At 36.8% G+C, this 18,174-nt stretch overlaps 1 protein-coding gene across 3 annotated transcripts; it reads right to left on the bottom strand.

Moving 5' to 3' along the window:
• Window positions 1-441: 441 nt before the first annotated feature.
• Window positions 442-5,521, bottom strand: LOC109019067 (cyclin-D-binding Myb-like transcription factor 1). Of its 3 annotated transcripts, none has more exons than XM_019001292.2 (3): window positions 5,080-5,521; window positions 2,520-3,662; window positions 442-750 (listed from the first exon to the last, which is right to left on the bottom strand). In XM_019001292.2, the coding sequence occupies exons 1-2, from the start codon at window positions 5,434-5,436 to the stop codon at window positions 2,538-2,540; spliced, it is 1,482 nt and encodes a 493-aa protein (XP_018856837.2). In that variant the 5' UTR covers window positions 5,437-5,521; the 3' UTR covers window positions 442-750; window positions 2,520-2,537. The 3 variants fall into 3 exon arrangements, with proteins under 3 accessions (XP_018856837.2, XP_018856838.2, XP_035547019.1); XM_019001293.2 differs by lacking the exon at window positions 442-750 and adding an exon at window positions 2,293-2,424; XM_035691126.1 differs by lacking the exon at window positions 442-750 and having other exon boundaries at window positions 2,293-3,662.
• Window positions 5,522-18,174: the final 12,653 nt, after the last annotated feature.

Here is an 18,174-nt window from a genome sequence, read left to right as displayed (position 1 = left end):
ACAAGACCTAACCAGACTTGTTTCAACCCGGTTATGTAAAAGGATTGAACAAATCCAAAATTAACTTGTTTGACTTGATTAAGTTTAGCATAATTTTATATAAATGTTAAAATCACAATATCTATAATAAATATAAAAATAACTATAAGTCTAAAATTACAATACAAATAATAAAAATATCAAAATTAAAATTTCAACAATTTTACTTTTAAGTATAATAGTATAATTGTAATTTTAACTTTCTTAATAGATCATAACAAGTTGACCCGTTATCAACCTATTAAACAATCATGTCTTAACGAGTCAATCTGTTTTGATCCGAACTCGTTAAGATTAAACCCAAACCCAATATCATGCTCAATTTCTCTATATTAATTAAAAGTACAAGCTTCACATATCCTGCAACCAGCCAACAACAATACACACAATCACACCATATAATTAGCCTACACGTTGTATGTGACACAATGAAAAACACATCCCAATTACACAGAATTACACCGTACAACATTAGGAAGAACTTCTCAATACACACAATTACACCATAAAACGTCTTAAACATGTTGTCTATATATCACAATGAAAAAAAACTTTCATCTCCATATGGAAGAACTTCTTTGGCTTTCCGATAGAACTTCCCCAGCATATATATAATTTGCTGCCTTAGCAGGCCGATGAGGAGACATAACTCCTCCCAACAATAGTGCATGCAATGGTGGCAACAACTAGCTTCCCTGCATCAGGTTTTGCCTGACGAAACAAAAGGATCTAAAAAAGTTAGAACACTTCTCATGGTGAACCGAACTCAATCTGAAAAGTTTATCCTCAATGGTATTAAAGTGCAAATTCTTCTGTCCATCATAGTGTATATATATATATATATATTAGGAAACAGTTCCGAGTGCATTAGTCTCGAGGTACACCTGACATAATGATTTAAATAAAAACAAAATTGAAAGAATTAGTAGTTTATTTGTCTAGGAAAGAAAATACAAGGTTAAAGAAAGACAAAAAATCAATATTAAAAAAAAAATATAAACTTCAATAAAGTATCTAACCGCAGGGCTATTAAGGGTCTTTTGGTAAAACATGATCCTTTATTAAATTTTAAAAGAGAGCTACACGTCAAATAGTCAAGGGTCTTAAGGATCTTTTGGTAAAGCATGATCCTTCATTAAATTCTATAAAAGAGCTACACTTCAAATAGTTAAAAATTTTAAAGATCTTTTAGTAAAACAAAACTTAACGAATTTAACTGAAAAAAAACAAAACTTATTCTTCGATAACCACTTATTATAATTTGAGTATATATGTGAGAATTACTTCCCACATCCTTACTGAAGTGCTTGGGCCTATACTACTTGGGCTAAAGGCAATATTGGGTCCTTATATATGGACCTATCTGAGACTCTAAGCAACCACCGTCGACCCTCTTTGCTTTTGCTAGGCTTTGTGTCACTTTCATGCACTCACTGTATTACAAATTACCAGCCAACCAGAATCAGATTCAAGTTTGTATTGCAAATTACCAGCTAACCAGAACCAGATTCGTATGAACAAAATCCAGTAAACCAAGCTATTACAGAGCTACCAATTCTCAGTGGGAGAAACAGAACATCCAATCGTATTCTTCTTCTTTTTGTTTTTTTTTTATGCCACATCAGTGGAGTGAACAAGTTCGTCCACAAAATCGACTGTCCGTAACGGAATTATTTAAAAAATTACGTAGAAATCAAATTATTTGGGGACTGAATATATTTTAGGGTTATGAAAATTAAAGTGTGCAGCCCTTTATGATAATTGCCGTACTTGTATATATTTGGGCCATAAATAAAATAATTATTTACCAATAAAAAAAAATTGTTGACCGCCGTAAAACGTTGCAACGTGGTCAGAATTTAGACAGCTATACATATCCCAGTACACAATATTTTGGACAAATAATATATATATTATAATAATATATATATATATATATATATATATATATATTAATCCACCATCTCTCTCTCAACTAGTTTTTTTTTATTGGCAATGGATGTCCGTGTCCGAGAACATCATACCGACTAATCCCGAAAATGCACAGGCCTGACAAGTAACTTCAAACTTTAAAAACTTTCTCTCATCTCATCATTACAACTTTCTCAAATTCTCACAAAATAAAATAAACAATTCAATTTTTTCAAATCTCAAAATAAAAATAATATTAAAAAATATATTCTAACAATATTTTATTCAATTTTTAACTTTAATCTCATATTATCTCATTTTTCAAAACAAAAGATGCCATAGTTGTCTCAACTGCCATTCCATATAAAATATCAGAATCCACCTTTTCCCTTGTGCATGCAGCATGAGAAGATTGAGTTTGGCCAAAAAGTCAATGATGGACTTGTTATATAACTGTGTCAGAGCATCACTAACCTGAAGTTGAATTTAACAGGAGAAAACAGTACTGTTGGATGGAAAGGGGGGAAAGATACTCTTTTAAACTAATGAATCAAACAGCAGTCACGCACCTAATAACGGCATTGCCCTCACGAAACTGCAGGCTTGCTATCATATGTCTCTCTTGCTTCAAGTACGTCTGTGCAATACCGTTTTGAGAGGACTTCGACTTGTTCAGGAAATGACTTGTTGGCATGCTCACCGATGTGTTTGAGCATCTGATACCAACGCTTTTGACATACATCCCCAGACCTATGCTCGAGCAGATTATCCCAATCCACATCTTCAATGCAGCAACAATCCAAGGCATAAAGTGCATCCACTAGGCGGTAGTCGTCAGCATCCCCCCATACACCTTCAGCTACCATAGGTGATGTTAATTGGGTATACCATTTTTGGCAGCACAGGACATTGCTTCTGGTGGATAGACTGTCGCTAATGGCTTCCCAGGCGATATTATCTCGCAGCATACCGTGCTTGGATTTCTTTTCTTCAAAAACCTTCAAGCGCAGATCCATGTTAACTAAGTCAAATAATTTTTGATACTCCTCCTGGGACCAGCGACCTTTCTTCATATTAGGCAATCTTATTCTTCGCCATGTATCCTTCACATGAATCCTATGTTTGCCAAGAACATCGGCCAACGTTCTCCAATCTGATCCATTTTTTTCATGGAAACTTCTAATAAGTTCATACTCTTCATTGCTCCATTTCCGCTCTTCGCTCCTTTCAAACAAAATATGGGCTCGATAATATATGCTCTTGTAAGGCCTCCAAGGTAAGGCTGCTCCTATATCCTTCCAACAATTTTTATGATCGGGATGAGACTTGCAGTGGAGAACTATGTTTAGGCCTTCATCACCTAAGCCCTTTACTTCAATATAGTTGAGAACAGCCTTTTTAACCATCTCATCTTCTTCTCTTGAAAACCTTTTACCACGTATTAAGTTGTCATCCTGATCAACATCAATTGGACCATCAGATGGAGTAAAAACCTCCACACAATCTGAGAAACTTACTCTCTTGGACGTTCCTCCAGGTGTAGAATTCTCATAAGTGGTCCTAACATCTTTCTTGGTTATTGCTGCATCCTTGCCACAATTTTCTTCTGTTTTCTTCTTCTTTTTCTTCTTCTTCTTTTTCTGCTTGGCATTCTTGTTGTCATCTTCTGTGCTAACAGCATGTCGGTTCCTCTCCCCAATCTCATCATGTTCCTGAACAAGTATCAAGATTAATTCAGATATCAAATCTCACCCTTAGAGCACAGTTTTTTTTTTTGAATTGGCACAAGGCGTCCAGGAACAGCGTCCCGACTAATCCCGGGGGTGCACAGGCCCTCAGCAAGGATTTTCCAGCAAGTGCACCTCGGGTAATTTAAGGAGAAAATCCCTCAGTCCGATGGCTCCTAGAAATTATCTGCACCCAAGGGGATTTGAACCTTAGACCTGGGGGGAGCATACTCCCAAGCCCAAGGCTTTTACCACTTGACCCAACCCCTAGGCCTTTACCCTTAGAGCATAGAGTTAACAAGATCCATCCATAGCAAAGATCTATACAAACTCCCTTAAATTTTATCACTTTAGTATCTGCATATATATAAGCTAACAAAAAAACACTACTTGATTACCTATAAAAAAAAAAAAAAAAAGCGAACAAATTCTCTTTTTTATAAGTAAAATCAAAACTTTCATTGATAAAAAAACCAAAGGCATAGCCAAATAATATAATTGAAAAAATTATAAACAGGTTGAAAAAATTCTACGGAAAATAATTGAGAAAATTCTATGGAACGTAATTGAAACAGATCATGGATCTAATTCAAATGAAAGATACCAGATTTGGAAGACGCACTCAACAGACATCAATGGTTAAAAGAGAGCTCGAGAGTGTATTGGTAGGGGCCATATTATTGAATCATGCAACATGAAGTACACAGATAAATATTTCTTATTATTCATTAAAATTGACCACATAGCAAATCTGCATGGCATTACCATGGAAATCCCACGTTCTCGCTTTATAAAAAGAGAGAAATTTTCCTTGGAAAAACATGAAATACAAGAACAACAATGAAACCAAAGAGGCACACTGCAGAAAGGAAAAAAAAAAAAGAAGCATTAAATGGAGAAACACGAGGTATGCGATGCATAGCTAAAAAACGCCAGTCACTAATCCGCCACCTTTTACTCTTTCGTCTTGGAGACGGGTCTATAATGTCACTAAAGGTAAAGTTCTTATAAACCCAATAAAGAATCACTAAGTACATATAAAAAAAGAGATATTCTTAGTAAGGTTCGCTCATTTTGGAAGATATCGTGCCAGAGCTTGAGTGTGAGAAATCCCTCAAGCATTTTCAACTTGTCTTGGAACCCAAATTCTTATACAAACTGAGTCAAATTAACATTACATTCTTAATTAACATTATAATATTTTTTTTTTAATTATCAAAAATCATTTTCGATCGAAACAAGAAAAGGCTTTAAATTTCCCTCTTCCACATATTTATTGTTCTTTTTCTCTTCCTTCACTGAGCTACCAAACAAGAAAATAGGCACAAAATAAACCGAAGAAAAAGAAAGAGAGACAACAAAAGTTCATAAATAAACTTTCAGAGGATATCAGTAGCTATACCTGAGTCATATGCTGAAATCCCATATCCTTAATAGCCTTGAAAGTGGATCCAGACAATCCTAAAGATTCAAAGGGTTCAGTGCTCATAATCCCAGACCCTCCACGATTATTGTTCACCTTCTTCTCCTCCTCTTCCTTCAGTTCCTCACCACCACCATCCCCTCTCTGTTCCTCGTCATCCTCCTCTACTTCTTTCACCTCCTCCCTCTTCTTTTGAGTCTTAGCCTTCTTCTTCATCTTATTCCCCCTAGCTTCTTCAAATGCCTCTTTCCCTTTCTTAAGCCTCTTTCTCTTGCGCTTCTCCTTCTTCATTTCGTCAAAGGGATCCACTTGGTTTTGCTCTGCTTGTTCGGCCATGGCGACTGATTGTAGAGTTTTTTTATTTCCTTCTCTTTCTTTTGTGCTCGGTACTGCGATTCGTTTGGCGGAAGATAAAGGGTTTCTTTGCTTCTGTCGACTTTAAACCCTAATACATTAAAAAACAAAAAACAAAAACAAAAACAAAAAAACAAAATATATTAGGGCTGGTTTGGATAATGAGATAAGATGAAATAAGATGTAATAATTTTAAATGAGTTAAATAAAATATTATTATTATAATATTATTATTGTTTTGATATTTGAAAAAGTTGAATTATTTATTATATTTTGTGTGAAAATTTAAAAAAATTATAATAATGAGATGAGATGAGCTGAGATGATTTTTATTCCAAACGAGCCCTAAGGGCACACTTCGGCTTGTTTGGATGATGCTTATCTCATAATTTTGAAGAAAAATTCTATTATAATTGAGAAATATTACTTATCATTTTCGCAGGATACACTAATATGTAATTTATTACTTTATCTTTCTATTTAAACATAAATATTTACACATCAATTCAAATCACTCTATCCTAATCTTTTCCTAGCCGAATCTGTTGGAGCTATGGAAGCTGCTTGTTTTGGTTTCTAACCTGGGTCTTAAAAGAATAATACTAGAAGGGGCTTACTCCTGGTTACTCAAGCTATTAACAGCAAAAGTAGAGAACTAGTCTGCAGCTGGTATGATCATTGATGATATTAAGGGTCAGTTAACTGTTTATGACTCATGGTCAGTCTTACACATTCGAAGAGAGGGTAATAAGGCAACTCATGTGCTTGCCAAGAATGCTCTTTTGTCTTCCACATCCTCTGTTGATGTAGGTAGCATTAGCTCTTGTATTGTTGCTTACATTTGATGAATTTTATAATGAAGAAGTTCCTTTTCAAAAAATAAAAATAAAAATGTAAAAATAAAAAATTACATATTAATGTGTGGTGTAAAAGATGATAAATAGAATTCTTCATTATAATTTGGACGTGTGGAGTATATTTGTTTTTGAATAAGTGTGTAAAGTATACTTACTACAATGCTTATATGACATTTGTTGAAGATGTGTTTCATCGCTTAGCACCCATGATCTCCTGCAACCAAAGGAAAAAAGTCACTTGGGTGGAGAAAGGGAACCTCTGATGCAAGTTAAGTAATCTCTAGGCCAATTTATTTCTTGAGTATTTTACGTACTTGATCCCTTTAAATATACATTTTGCTTTCTTCTCATCCTTTGGGTTTAACCACCTTATTTGTCATTTGAAACTTGAATCTCAGTCTTTCAAAGTTATCTGTATGTTTCGAGTGGATAAATATCCTTAACCGTGCCAGGGTAATGGGCAGAAACTTTCCTTATCAATTTAGCTCAAACCTTATCGGGTTAGATGGGTTTTTAGGCCTCATTCATCTTGCCGGGCTACGAAGGCCAAGCCCATGTTGGCACCCCGCGATTCGTTGGGAGTATTTAGACCATTCCAGTTATCCCATGAAGTCTCTTTCTGCTTTCTTGCTCCCGTTTCTCATTTTCTCCTCTTCTTTTCTTCATTGGTGCTCTATATACTCGTACTCTGATGGCTTCCGGTTGGAGGTTCTTCTCGAGGCTTGGGTTCCTCGCGACCCCGCGAGCCTTCCTCCCCAGGCGATTCTGGGGTTGCCAACAATGTTGGGGCTAACCCTAACGCTGATGAGGTCTTTCTCGTTCCATTTTTTACGGCCATCGCTGGGCTTCCTCTCTCTCTCTCTCATTGCGAGTTGGATGGAGTGAGGGATTAGTTCAACATCCCCAACACTGTGGGGTTGTCATTGCCCGGCCAAAGGAGGGGGCGGTGGATATTAGAGGTATGGTAGTCTCCGTCGCTTTGAATTTAGAGGTATGGTGGATATTAGAGATATTAGACCATTGAAGAGTCAAAGATTTCGATCATTGTATTTTCTGAAAACTATGCATCATCTACATGGTGTTTGGATGACTGATGAAGATCCTAGAGTGTAAAAAATCAAAACAACAGGAGGTTTTACTAGTATTTTACAAAGTCAAGCCATCGACAATACGACACCAAACAAATAGTTTCAAAGAAGCGTTGGCTAAGCATGAAGACAAGTTCAAGGATGATGCTAAAGTTCAGAGGTGGAAGATTGCCTTAAAACAAGCTGCCGATCTATCCAGTTTTCATTTGAAGATTAACGAGTAATTCTGACAACTCTTATCCCTCTATCAATTCATATATAATTTAGTTTTGATCGAATTACATACTTTGAAGATATATATATATATATATATATATATATAGTGAGAAGCTGTAATTCAGTGGAAGGGAGGAATTTTCAGCACACATTCACAAGCTGTGCTGTAAATCCGTACAATGGTCAGAAATTCTAACACTCCCTCCCAACTGAACAACAGTGTGAATGAGGAAAACGCTACAATATGACATGACAACAAGAAGATTTAATATACGAAAACACCGCAACACTAATGAAGCAAAATGAACAAATGGACAGAATTCGTCCAACACTCCACGAGGCACTCGACCACATCACAAAATGACACAATGCATCCCAACGCTTCACATGGAACTTGACCACATCACAACTACATATATCACCCCAACACACAGCCACAAGACATAATTTCACATATCACAATTCACAATTTCCATCAACATTGATTTTTAAGGTTAGTCCGAGAGTCACTTACACACGGAGGGGAAAACCTATGGATGATCACAAGCGTCCCGAGCTCAGAGAGAGAGAGAGGAGAAACTGAGAGGGTGAGACAGAGAGTAAGGGAGGGGAAACCAAGAGGGAAGGCAGAGGTGGGTGGTCGTTAGCCTGAGAGAGAGGTAAGATTGAGAGAGAGATTGGAGAGTAAGAATTACTGGTGATGTGTGGTGGTGATGTGTGGAGTCAAGGTATGGAGGATGGTGGCAGCAGACGGCACAAAATAGAGAGAGAGGAGAATTCTAAGGGAGTGAGACCAAGAGGTGAGAGGGAGATAGAGAAACAACCGGGAAGGAGAGAGGAATTAGGGTTTGTGTGAAATGGGACAAAACGCCACCGTTTTCAGTAGATGGGCAGGCCTTCTCCTAAGGAGATGGGGCCTTAGTTGTGGGCTGGGCTGGGCTGGGCTTGGGCTTTTGGGGCTAGCTTCTTATTATGCATGACCAAAATGTAGAAGCCCTCTCAACTCATAAAAATTGTGTTCGTATTGATGTTTGTTTACGTAATAACATTTTTCACACTAAAACTACGGTTTTTTTTTTTCACCATAAATTAAAAAAAGATATATAATATAAACCCTAAGAAATTGCATACATTTATGATTTACCCATTAAATTGGTCAAGCGGCACATTCTTGATATTTATTGTCAAATTAAATTGGAAGAATCATCCACTGAGAATAGGCCTATGCAATTGCCCGCCCAACATAGTTTTTGGCCCGTCCGCTCATAGCCCGTAACAATTACCAGTGCAATATAACCCGATCTGACCGGATCAGGCAAAACTAATCGGTTATGTTTTTTTTTTTGTTTAAAGAACCGGCCATTCTCTTTTATTTCTAAAACGCATCCAGATATAAGTTATAAATTATAATATCATATAACAATTTTTTTTCTTTTTGTAGCATTCGTACAAATTATAATATAATTATATTATTGTAAACTCTTAAAGCATCATAGCAGATTTTTTTTTTCTTTTTCTTTTTGTTACATAAAGGAGTACAATTAACATCATAATTTAAAGGAGTACAACCCAGAAGAGTCCTCATCCCCCGCGCCCACCTCAGAAACTAAAGCAGCCTCTCTGTTTGGGATTTAGATCCTTATATTCATAATAATAACTAATAACAGTTTTAGTTTAATTTTAACTTTCAAATTTACTGTTTAGATGGAGTTAGCTAAATTAGAACCACGGAATTTTATTTCTCATGTAACACCCAGAAGGCCCAAACCATGCAAAAAATAAAACAAAATAAAATAAAATAAAAACAAAAAAGAAGAAATCAAACCCACTTGCAGAAATCAATCAATCACCCAAACATTGAGGTTGACGATTGCATCCACACGGACCACACCTACTTGCAGAAATCAAACCACAATTCACCAAAACAGACTCTCCAATCCGATCCACATGGACCATGTCTACTATTAGAAGTTTTAAAAGAAGAAGAAGAAAAGTTACTAGGAGAAGGAGAAGAATCAGTGACTTTCAAGAATGCTCTGTTTTGGGGGACGATTCTAAGAAATAAATAGTGAAAGAAGATCAGAATCTCACTTCGGGGGGTTTAACCGTATGGGTTGCTAAATTCCGTCGTTGACTCGACCACGAACAACGACCACGCTATCGCTGCCGAGTGTCGTCTGTGTGTGTGTGTGTGAGAGAGAGAGAGAGAGAGAGAGAGAGAGAGGCTAGGTCTTTTTTCGATGAAAAAGGGAGCGGGTTATCGGGTGATTTTGTGTTTAAACACAAATTGAGACTCGCTTCTAATTTTAACCCGACAGTATCGGGTTGGCAAGGTCGGGTCAGTTGGGTGGATCAGGTTATGTATTTATCTGCACAGGCCTAACTGAGAATGGGGCAATTTATAACTTTATTAAGCAATCAGTGCTCTTTAGCTTTAATAAAACAATTCAAATAGAATCAAATACCATGGTATAATAGTCATGCACCTATGGAAAAGAATTCAAATAAACATAAATTAGCTCAAGACAGGTTGCTTATTATATGGATGCAAACAAATGTTAACATAGCTTATTCCTTTCACTTGTACTTCAAATAAATGTTTGCATTTTGTATTACATTTAGGGGTGAAAAGAAAAACTGATGAACCAGTACTGGGTTCGGTCCGGTCCAATAGTAGTTCCATTTTTCTTAAAACCGGTCAAAATCAGTCCGGTTTCGATTTTCCCCTTTTCTAATATGGGACCGGTTCATATACATATATATATATATATAGTTTTTTATATTGTATCAAATATTTTTTATATGATTTTTTATATTATATATAATTTTTTATATAATATATATAATTATATATAAAATAATTTTGTGTTACATGATAAATTACTAATTAATATAATATTAAATTTTAAAATTCTGTATAAATAACTATATATTATCACTATAATCTATTGTATTAATAGTTATACTAATACTATATCCTTTTATATTATAATATATTACTATATTATATATTTTATAATATATCACTATAGCTTATAATACAATTATAATATATATTATAATATATTACCTTAAATTATTATATACTATAATATATACCATATAATATATCGAAAAAATTGGAAGTACTAGTTTAGGGGTGTAACCGGTGTGATATCGATAACTCAAGTTTGAAAATCAGTATATACCGGTTCAGTTCTAAAATATGTTTAAAATTAGATCAAACCGGGTCGGTTACACCCCTAATTACATTAATTCCTTTTTCAAATAATTTGCACAGATTCTTGGGTCACTTTCAGCTGCAACAGGCAAACAAATTCTTGGGTCACTTTGATTACAAAAACATACAAAACCTAACAAACATATGAGTCGTTTGTTGCAAATGTAATACGAGAAAAACAATAAAAATATGATAAATAGCAAGTCCATTTCTTTTTTTTTCAATAAAATCACAGCTCCATGGGATGCAAAACGTAAAACCACTACTCAACTAGGGAGAATCGAGACTGAAACAAATAGAAAAAATCCACACAGGAGTGCGACAAATTCGGAGGAAATGGCTTACCACCGAAACACCTAATATTTTCGTGTTTAGAATTGATGCTTGCCACTTGGTAAGCCTTCTCTGAATGGCCCTACTTTTCTAGGGACATAGATTGAAAGGCAGATTGAGAAGCAGCTGGTGACCTTAGCAACGTGCAGGAGCAAGTGAGTGTAGACGGTGAGTAATGACGATGAATGAAGACGATGAGCAGCGAGTTGGACTCTTAAGGCTAAGGTTCTCACCCCTGGTACTTGGAGTATTGGAGGCTAAGGTTCAAGAGAACTGAACTCTGAAGGTAAGAACGAATTTACTTACGTCGGTTTAACACTTGAAATCCAAACCCGTCATTTATCAGGTTGGTGAATCGATCATTTAATAACCCGACATATGCCGATTCGGGTCGGGTCACTTCTTGCATTGATGCTGCATAGTTCTCAAAGTTGAAACTTCTCCAATTCTGTCTGACTTTCTTCGCCACAAGGTCTACACAGTGGTGATGATTATCCTGAGCAGGTCTTCATGACTCCATATATCTTTATGCTCAACCAAACATTGTCTCAATTGTTCCCTGAGGTCTAGGGTTATACGGGTTCCTCTCCTCGCGGTAGCTCCTAAGAGCCCGAGGTACAAGGCAATCACCTCTAAAGGCTTTGCAGCTTCACCCTATTTCAGCTCATTCTCATCCTAAGTATCGATCAACCGATCGATGAGTTCAGGTGCTGGCAGAATATGAATTACGTTTGCTCATTCGGTCTTAGCTATGTGAACTTCTCCCCCTTCTGCAACTCTTGAAAGTAACATTCATGTGCCAATACTTACTCAAATGGAAATTCCACCAATCCTCCTTTAATCAGGAACTTTATCTTCAGAAGGTAGATTGATATGATTGTATTCATCTTGTTCAATGTCGTGCATCACGTAATAGCGTTGTATGAAGATGTGTTCCTTACAACTAGAAAGTCCACCATGACTATGGTGGTGCAAGGCGTGGCTCCCTCAACTACAGGCAAAGTGATGGCGCCTACGAGCTGCACTATCTGGTCTATGAATTCCTTCAATGGTGTGGGTTCTGGCTACAACCTATCTTTCTCAATTCCCATCCTCTTGAAGGCATCTGAGTATAAGATGTCTATCAAATTTCTGTTATCAATTAAAATTTTGCAAGTTGTGTAGTTGGCGATAAGGAGTGTGACTACTAAAGCGTTGTCATAGGCAATTGATGTCCCCAAAGGATATGGGCATCCAATCTACTCTCCCTAGCTTTAAAGGCCGCTCAATTGCAAAAATCACTTCATACCTCTCCCGTCAGGCATGCACTTTCCTAGTAGCAGAAGTTGTTCTTAGACCTTTGCAACTTTTTGTGTTCTTCGTGTCTTATGGTAGATGCAGTAGCTTTTGGACCTTTGCACACCCATCCTGATTTACCGTGTGTTTCTTCATCGCCTTGCACGCTCATGCTTGTATGCCTTTGCTCATCTCTCCTATTGTTTCTTCTTTTTTCCTCCTTAGTTTGCTCGTGACTTTCTTGCCCAATTGCTTTTCCACCCTTCTTCTCTACGTCGTTTACCTCTACCTTCCATGGATCGATTACTGCCTTCAGCGTGTCCTCAACATTGACAAAGTCATTCGCTCAATCCATAAACTTTCATAGTATAGCTGAGTTTTGCGAGCTAACTTTGACACGAAGTGGCTTCCTGTCCGTATGCCCCCTAGAAGGGCGGCCAATGTAATATTTTCTTCCTAGTTGTCAGTTGTTAAACCCTCATTGTTAAATCGGGGTCATGTGTTCCTTCAAAGTCTTGCCTTCTCATTGTTTCGTAGTAAAGAGGTAAGTAGTCGGTCACCTCCTCCTTATATTGGCCATGAACTACATGAAGAACTACCGACCTAGCTCATCAAAACTTACGATCGACCCGGTTCGTAGACTCACGGACCATCCTCTAGTTGTGCCCTTAAGGGTTAAAGGAAAGGTACAATATGATATCTCTCATGGAAACTCTTGTAGGGTCATATGAGCCTTAACTTTCTCCAAGTGCTCCACTAGATCCTTAAACCCATTATAGAAGTCCATTTGCGGGATCTTAAACTTTGGAAAAAAAAAATGAACCATGATTATCTCCCTGTTGTATGGTAGATCCGTGTTGTTAAGTAGGTTGTTGATTCACGAGGTTTTTCTTACTCAGTTTATCATCATTTCTCCATTAGATTTTAAGATATTGTCATTCTCCTGTTCTCGTCCTGAACGTTCTGGCTTGGTCCCCTTCATTTGGAAACTTCTCGTCGCGATATTGATCGCAACTAATATCTTATTTCATATTCGACGATACCCTAATATTTTGTGAGGCTAGCTAAGACCATATTCGAGCCTTAAGGGCCATTCTTCAATGTTTCGAAGTTGTTTTTGGATTGAAGATAAACTTGGCCAAATCGAAACTACATTTCCGGTGGGACATGCTCATAATGTAGAAATTATAGCTTCCATCGTGGGATACGAAATATCTCATTTGCCACTAAAACCTCTTGGCCTCCCGTTGGGTTCTCCATACAAATCGATATCAATTTTGGATTATATGATAGAAAAAAGGGAGTCCAAACTCACTAGTTGTAAGATGATATACTTATTTAAAGGTGGGAGATTCACACTTAGTAAAATTACCCTCCCCAATTTACTGATCTACTTTGTATTATTATTCCCGCTTCTTTCTAAGATGGCTTACCATATGGAGAATTTTCAATGGAGTCTTCTATGGTGTGTGAATGATTTTTTAATTTCATATGGTAAAATATGCCATAGTTTGTTTCCCAATTTCAGAAGTAGGTCTTGGTATTTAAAATTTGTAGATTTTTAGTAAGGTTTTACTAGGCAAATGGCTATGGAGATATCATCTAGAACGGGGAGCCTTGTGGAGAACCGTCATAGATGCCAAGTATAGTAAAGCATCGGAAGGTTGGTACTCGAACAAGCTAAATTGGCCATATGGGGTAGGGCTTTGGAAGCACATCAGAAAGAAGATGGACTACATACTTTTGTTATATCTATTTTAAAGTAGCTGATAGGTCCATAATCAAATTATTGCATGATATATGGTATGGTGAAATGGCACTCAAGGAAAATTATCCATAATTGTATGGTATATTGAGAATGAAGGGCGTCTTGATTGTGGACCTCCTAGATCAATCCATTGGCACTCCCCAATGGAATGTCACATTTTTTAGAGTGTCTTAAGATTGAGAAGTTGACTCTTTTTCAAGCTCTATAATTAGGTATACTCTGTTTCTATGAGGCAAACTTTTTTTGTGCCCCTCAATGAAAGGAAATTTCATTGTCCACTCCTTTTACCAATCCATGAATATACAAAATGCAAATTTATTTATATGGAAAACTATTTGTAAAACAGATGCCCCATAAGGCACCATTTGTTTCTTAGGGAGGTCTCCTTGATAGGGGTGTAAAAAAAAAATCGGTAAACCGGACTGGACCAAACCAAACAGGTGGGTTTGGTCTGGTACCGAGTTTGATTCGGTCTGGTACCAGTTTTATTTTTCTTGAAACTGGTCAAAATCGATCCGGTTCTAATTTTTCTTTTTTAAAACCGGATCGGACCAGACCTGACCGGTTCATATATCTATTATAATTTTTTATATTATATATAATTTTTATATATAATATATAATTATGTATAAAATAGTTATAATTCACTATATATTATAATATACTATAATATATCACTATATTTTATATTATAATATACTACAATATATTATTATTGTAGTATTATATATTATAATATACTATTATATATATATTATATTATAATATATTAAAACCAGACCGAACCAATAAAATCGGAAGTACCGGTTTAGGAGGTAACTGGTACGGAATTGGTTCTTGAAAATGCAAAGTCGGTGCATACCGATTTGGTCCCAAATTTGATCCAAAATCGAATCAAACCGGACCAGTTACACCCCTACTCCTTGGGAATGTCCTCACAATAGACAGCTTAAGAAAACCTCAATCATAGTCTTGGATTAATATTATCTGTGTAAAAAGATTGGAGAGTCTGTAGATCATCTACTAATACATTGTGAGACTGCCACAACCTTGTGGAATAACTTATTTGTTAGGGTGGATGTAGCTTGGATGATGCCGCCTTGTGATCGATCTCTTAGCTTCATCAAGAATCCTTCAAGGTACTTCTCAAATTACTCAATTTGGAAGATGATTATGATCTACCTATGATAGCATCTTTGGAGAGATAAATGAGAGAAGTTTTGAAGATCATGAGCAATAAATAGGTAAATTTAGTGCTTTCTTTTTTCATAATTTGTTCTATTGGTCAATTGGAATTGATTTTAATGGCATGAACATTCATGTATTTCTTGTATTACTAGAACATCATATCTAGACGTTGCTCTTATATATGTTTCGTTTACTTAGGCTCTTGCCTATCTTTATGATCAATAAAATATTATTTACTGGTAAAAAAATAAAAGGTTATATGTTTCTTAATAAAAGATAAGCCACATACTATACTTTTTAATATTCTATAACCCTAAAATATAAACTCTCACCTTAACCCTAAGCCATTTCTTTACCACCGCCAGCCATTTTCAGCAAATTGTTTCTGGGATGGTAGCCGCCATTGACCATCCTGAGAGAGTATGAAAATTACTCTAGGGAGGAGTGGCAGTCAATCATCCCTCATTATAAATTGCTGGTAGGCGAGATATGTCAGATCCAGCAAGATCCATGGATCTAGTTGGATCAAGCGAGTTAAATGTTGGATTCAGTAGGATTGGCTGGTCCTTTGGGCCACCGCACGCTGGGATGCCCACAAAAGCCCCATGCGAGGTAGCCATAGAACTATGGTCGACTAGCTAACCCTTGGGGTAGCCGGGTAGCTAGACCACCTCCCTTGGTGGCCTGCTGCTTTCTTTTTTTATTTGTATTTTTTAAATTAGAATTTTAATTATGTGTGAATATATTTTACTTACGATGAAAATGGTTATATGACAAATGCCATTGATTGGAAAGTGTTATTCGGTTGTGCCCGATTTTTACTTTTGAGTTATTTTATTCTTAAGTTGGTGTGTAAAGCACATAATCAAATCTTACAAATCAAATTTACCATTTAAATGATGTGAATAGTGTGCTCAACACATCGACTTAAAAATAGATATTTTCTATGAGAGCCTATCCAGACTAGACGCGGTGTTCTGTTGGATTTACACCCTTCAATAGGAGGGTGACACATGTTTAGCATATACAATTTATTGTAGGAATGACACATCAAAACATCTCCCTCTCTTTCACCCAGTTCAGTCTCTCTCTTTCTCCATTCTCCCTCCCTCGACCGCAAGTCGAATCTCATGCCCTTGCCCCTCTCTCTTTCTCTCTCCTCAAGCTAGAATTAGAGATCTCCCTGAGTCCTAGTTCCCACTCTCTATTTCTCCACGTCGACAACATATTTGAGAAATCTCTCTCTCCCCTCAAGTTGAATTGGATCTGTCTCTCTCCTCAAGCTATACTAGATCTAAGATTTCTCCCTGTCGGTAAATTGCCCTTCGCATAGATCTAAACCAGTTCTCAAGTTCCGAGGTCAAGTACATCCATAGTCAGTGGCCGTCATAAGGCTCTAGCATCACAAATTCCAGAAGAATCAGGATAGAAGAGCAAACTATACCATCATACTCTCTCTCATTGGACTGCAAAAATATAGAGTGAAGTTCTAGATTGCCTCAGACAAGTCTAAGAAAGTGACTGGTTGATTTCCCTAGATTCAATCCAATTTGAGATTGTGATTCTTTTTTCTAAATTCCATTTTTCTCCATCATAGTGTAGGTTGTATATTTGTTTGTAGAAATCCATTGAAAATTGTTGTAATGAATGTTTTAAAAATTTGTCCTTTGTGGTGTTTTATCAAATGGTTGCGAGAGTTTTATGATCTATGGGGAGTAAAGGCCATGGAAGGATGAAAACTAATATGATCAATGTGATAGGGCAAACAACGTGATTCCAAAAAGTCTGTGAGAAAGTCTTGAGAGAGAGCGCAACAATGAGAAAAATGAGAGGAACAAATTTGGTGAGAAAGTGCCAGTAGCTTGAGGACAAAGAGATCAATGATAAAGAAGAGAGGGAGGAACGAACTAAGGCTTGAGATAGTGAACTCCAAGAAAGAGGGAGAAACGATTCACAAGAAGGCTAAAGAGCAGTTATAACATGTAAGTAGACTCACGATAAGTATAATGGATTAATTATGTGTCACTGAAGGTATAAAAGGCCCAAAATCACATCGTCATGTTTGAAGATAGAGTTATTATACTTATTATCTTTATATCACACCTGCTAAAGAGAAAAAAATAATAGTAGTTGTGTGGTGTATAAATGATGAATAATCCCATGCAACGTTTTCTTCAAAAAATAATGGATGGTGTAAATCCTTGATATACACTGCATCCGATTCAAATGCGAACTCTTTTCTATTTTGATCATGCTATTTGGACCGATGGTTCCAACCGATAGGCCCAAACTATCACTGCAATTGCATTTTTTTTTTCACATATTGTTTTAATATCTTTAAATATTTAAAATAATAATAATAAGAAAACACTATAGGCCTAAAGGAATCTTATAAAATGATCCCATATACTAATATGACACACTACCGGTGTTCTCTCCCCTCCCTTCGTTTTTTTCCCCTCTCTCGTGCCTCTCCCTTCCTCTCATCTTTCTCCCTCTTCCCTATGCTCACCATGGTAGTCGGGGACTACCTTAAGGTGGATAGAAGCTGCTGACGTGGACATGAGAGCTCATGGCAGTGCAGTGAGCTTGCCGTGCACGTTTTGTGCACTATGTCGTGACTTAGGTGGTTGCGACTTGTGTGGCTGACGGCTGTCGCCTGTTGGCTGGGGTGGTTGGGAACCATCCCGAGGGGCAGACAACGTCGATGAGTGAAAGGGGAGGACGAGGCACGGGGAGAAAGGGAGAGAAAAAAGAAAAAGAAAAAAAGAAGAG

The sequence above is a fragment of the Juglans regia genome, chromosome 6 (genome assembly GCF_001411555.2).
Source record: "Juglans regia cultivar Chandler chromosome 6, Walnut 2.0, whole genome shotgun sequence".
NCBI classification, from domain to species: domain Eukaryota; kingdom Viridiplantae; phylum Streptophyta; class Magnoliopsida; order Fagales; family Juglandaceae; genus Juglans; species Juglans regia.
The sequence above is the reverse complement of the archived record's forward strand: the minus strand, read 5'-3'. Positions and strand labels throughout refer to the sequence as shown.

Excerpts from the sequence above, each read along its gene's own strand:
- LOC109019067 (XM_019001292.2), bottom strand. The coding sequence starts at position 5,436 with ATGGCCGAACAAGCAGAGCAAAACCAAGTGGATCCCTTTGACGAAATG. Across the intron at positions 3,663-5,079 it reads GATTTCAGCATATGACTCAG|GAACATGATGAGATTGGGGA; the intron begins GTATAGCTACTG and ends ATACTTGTTCAG.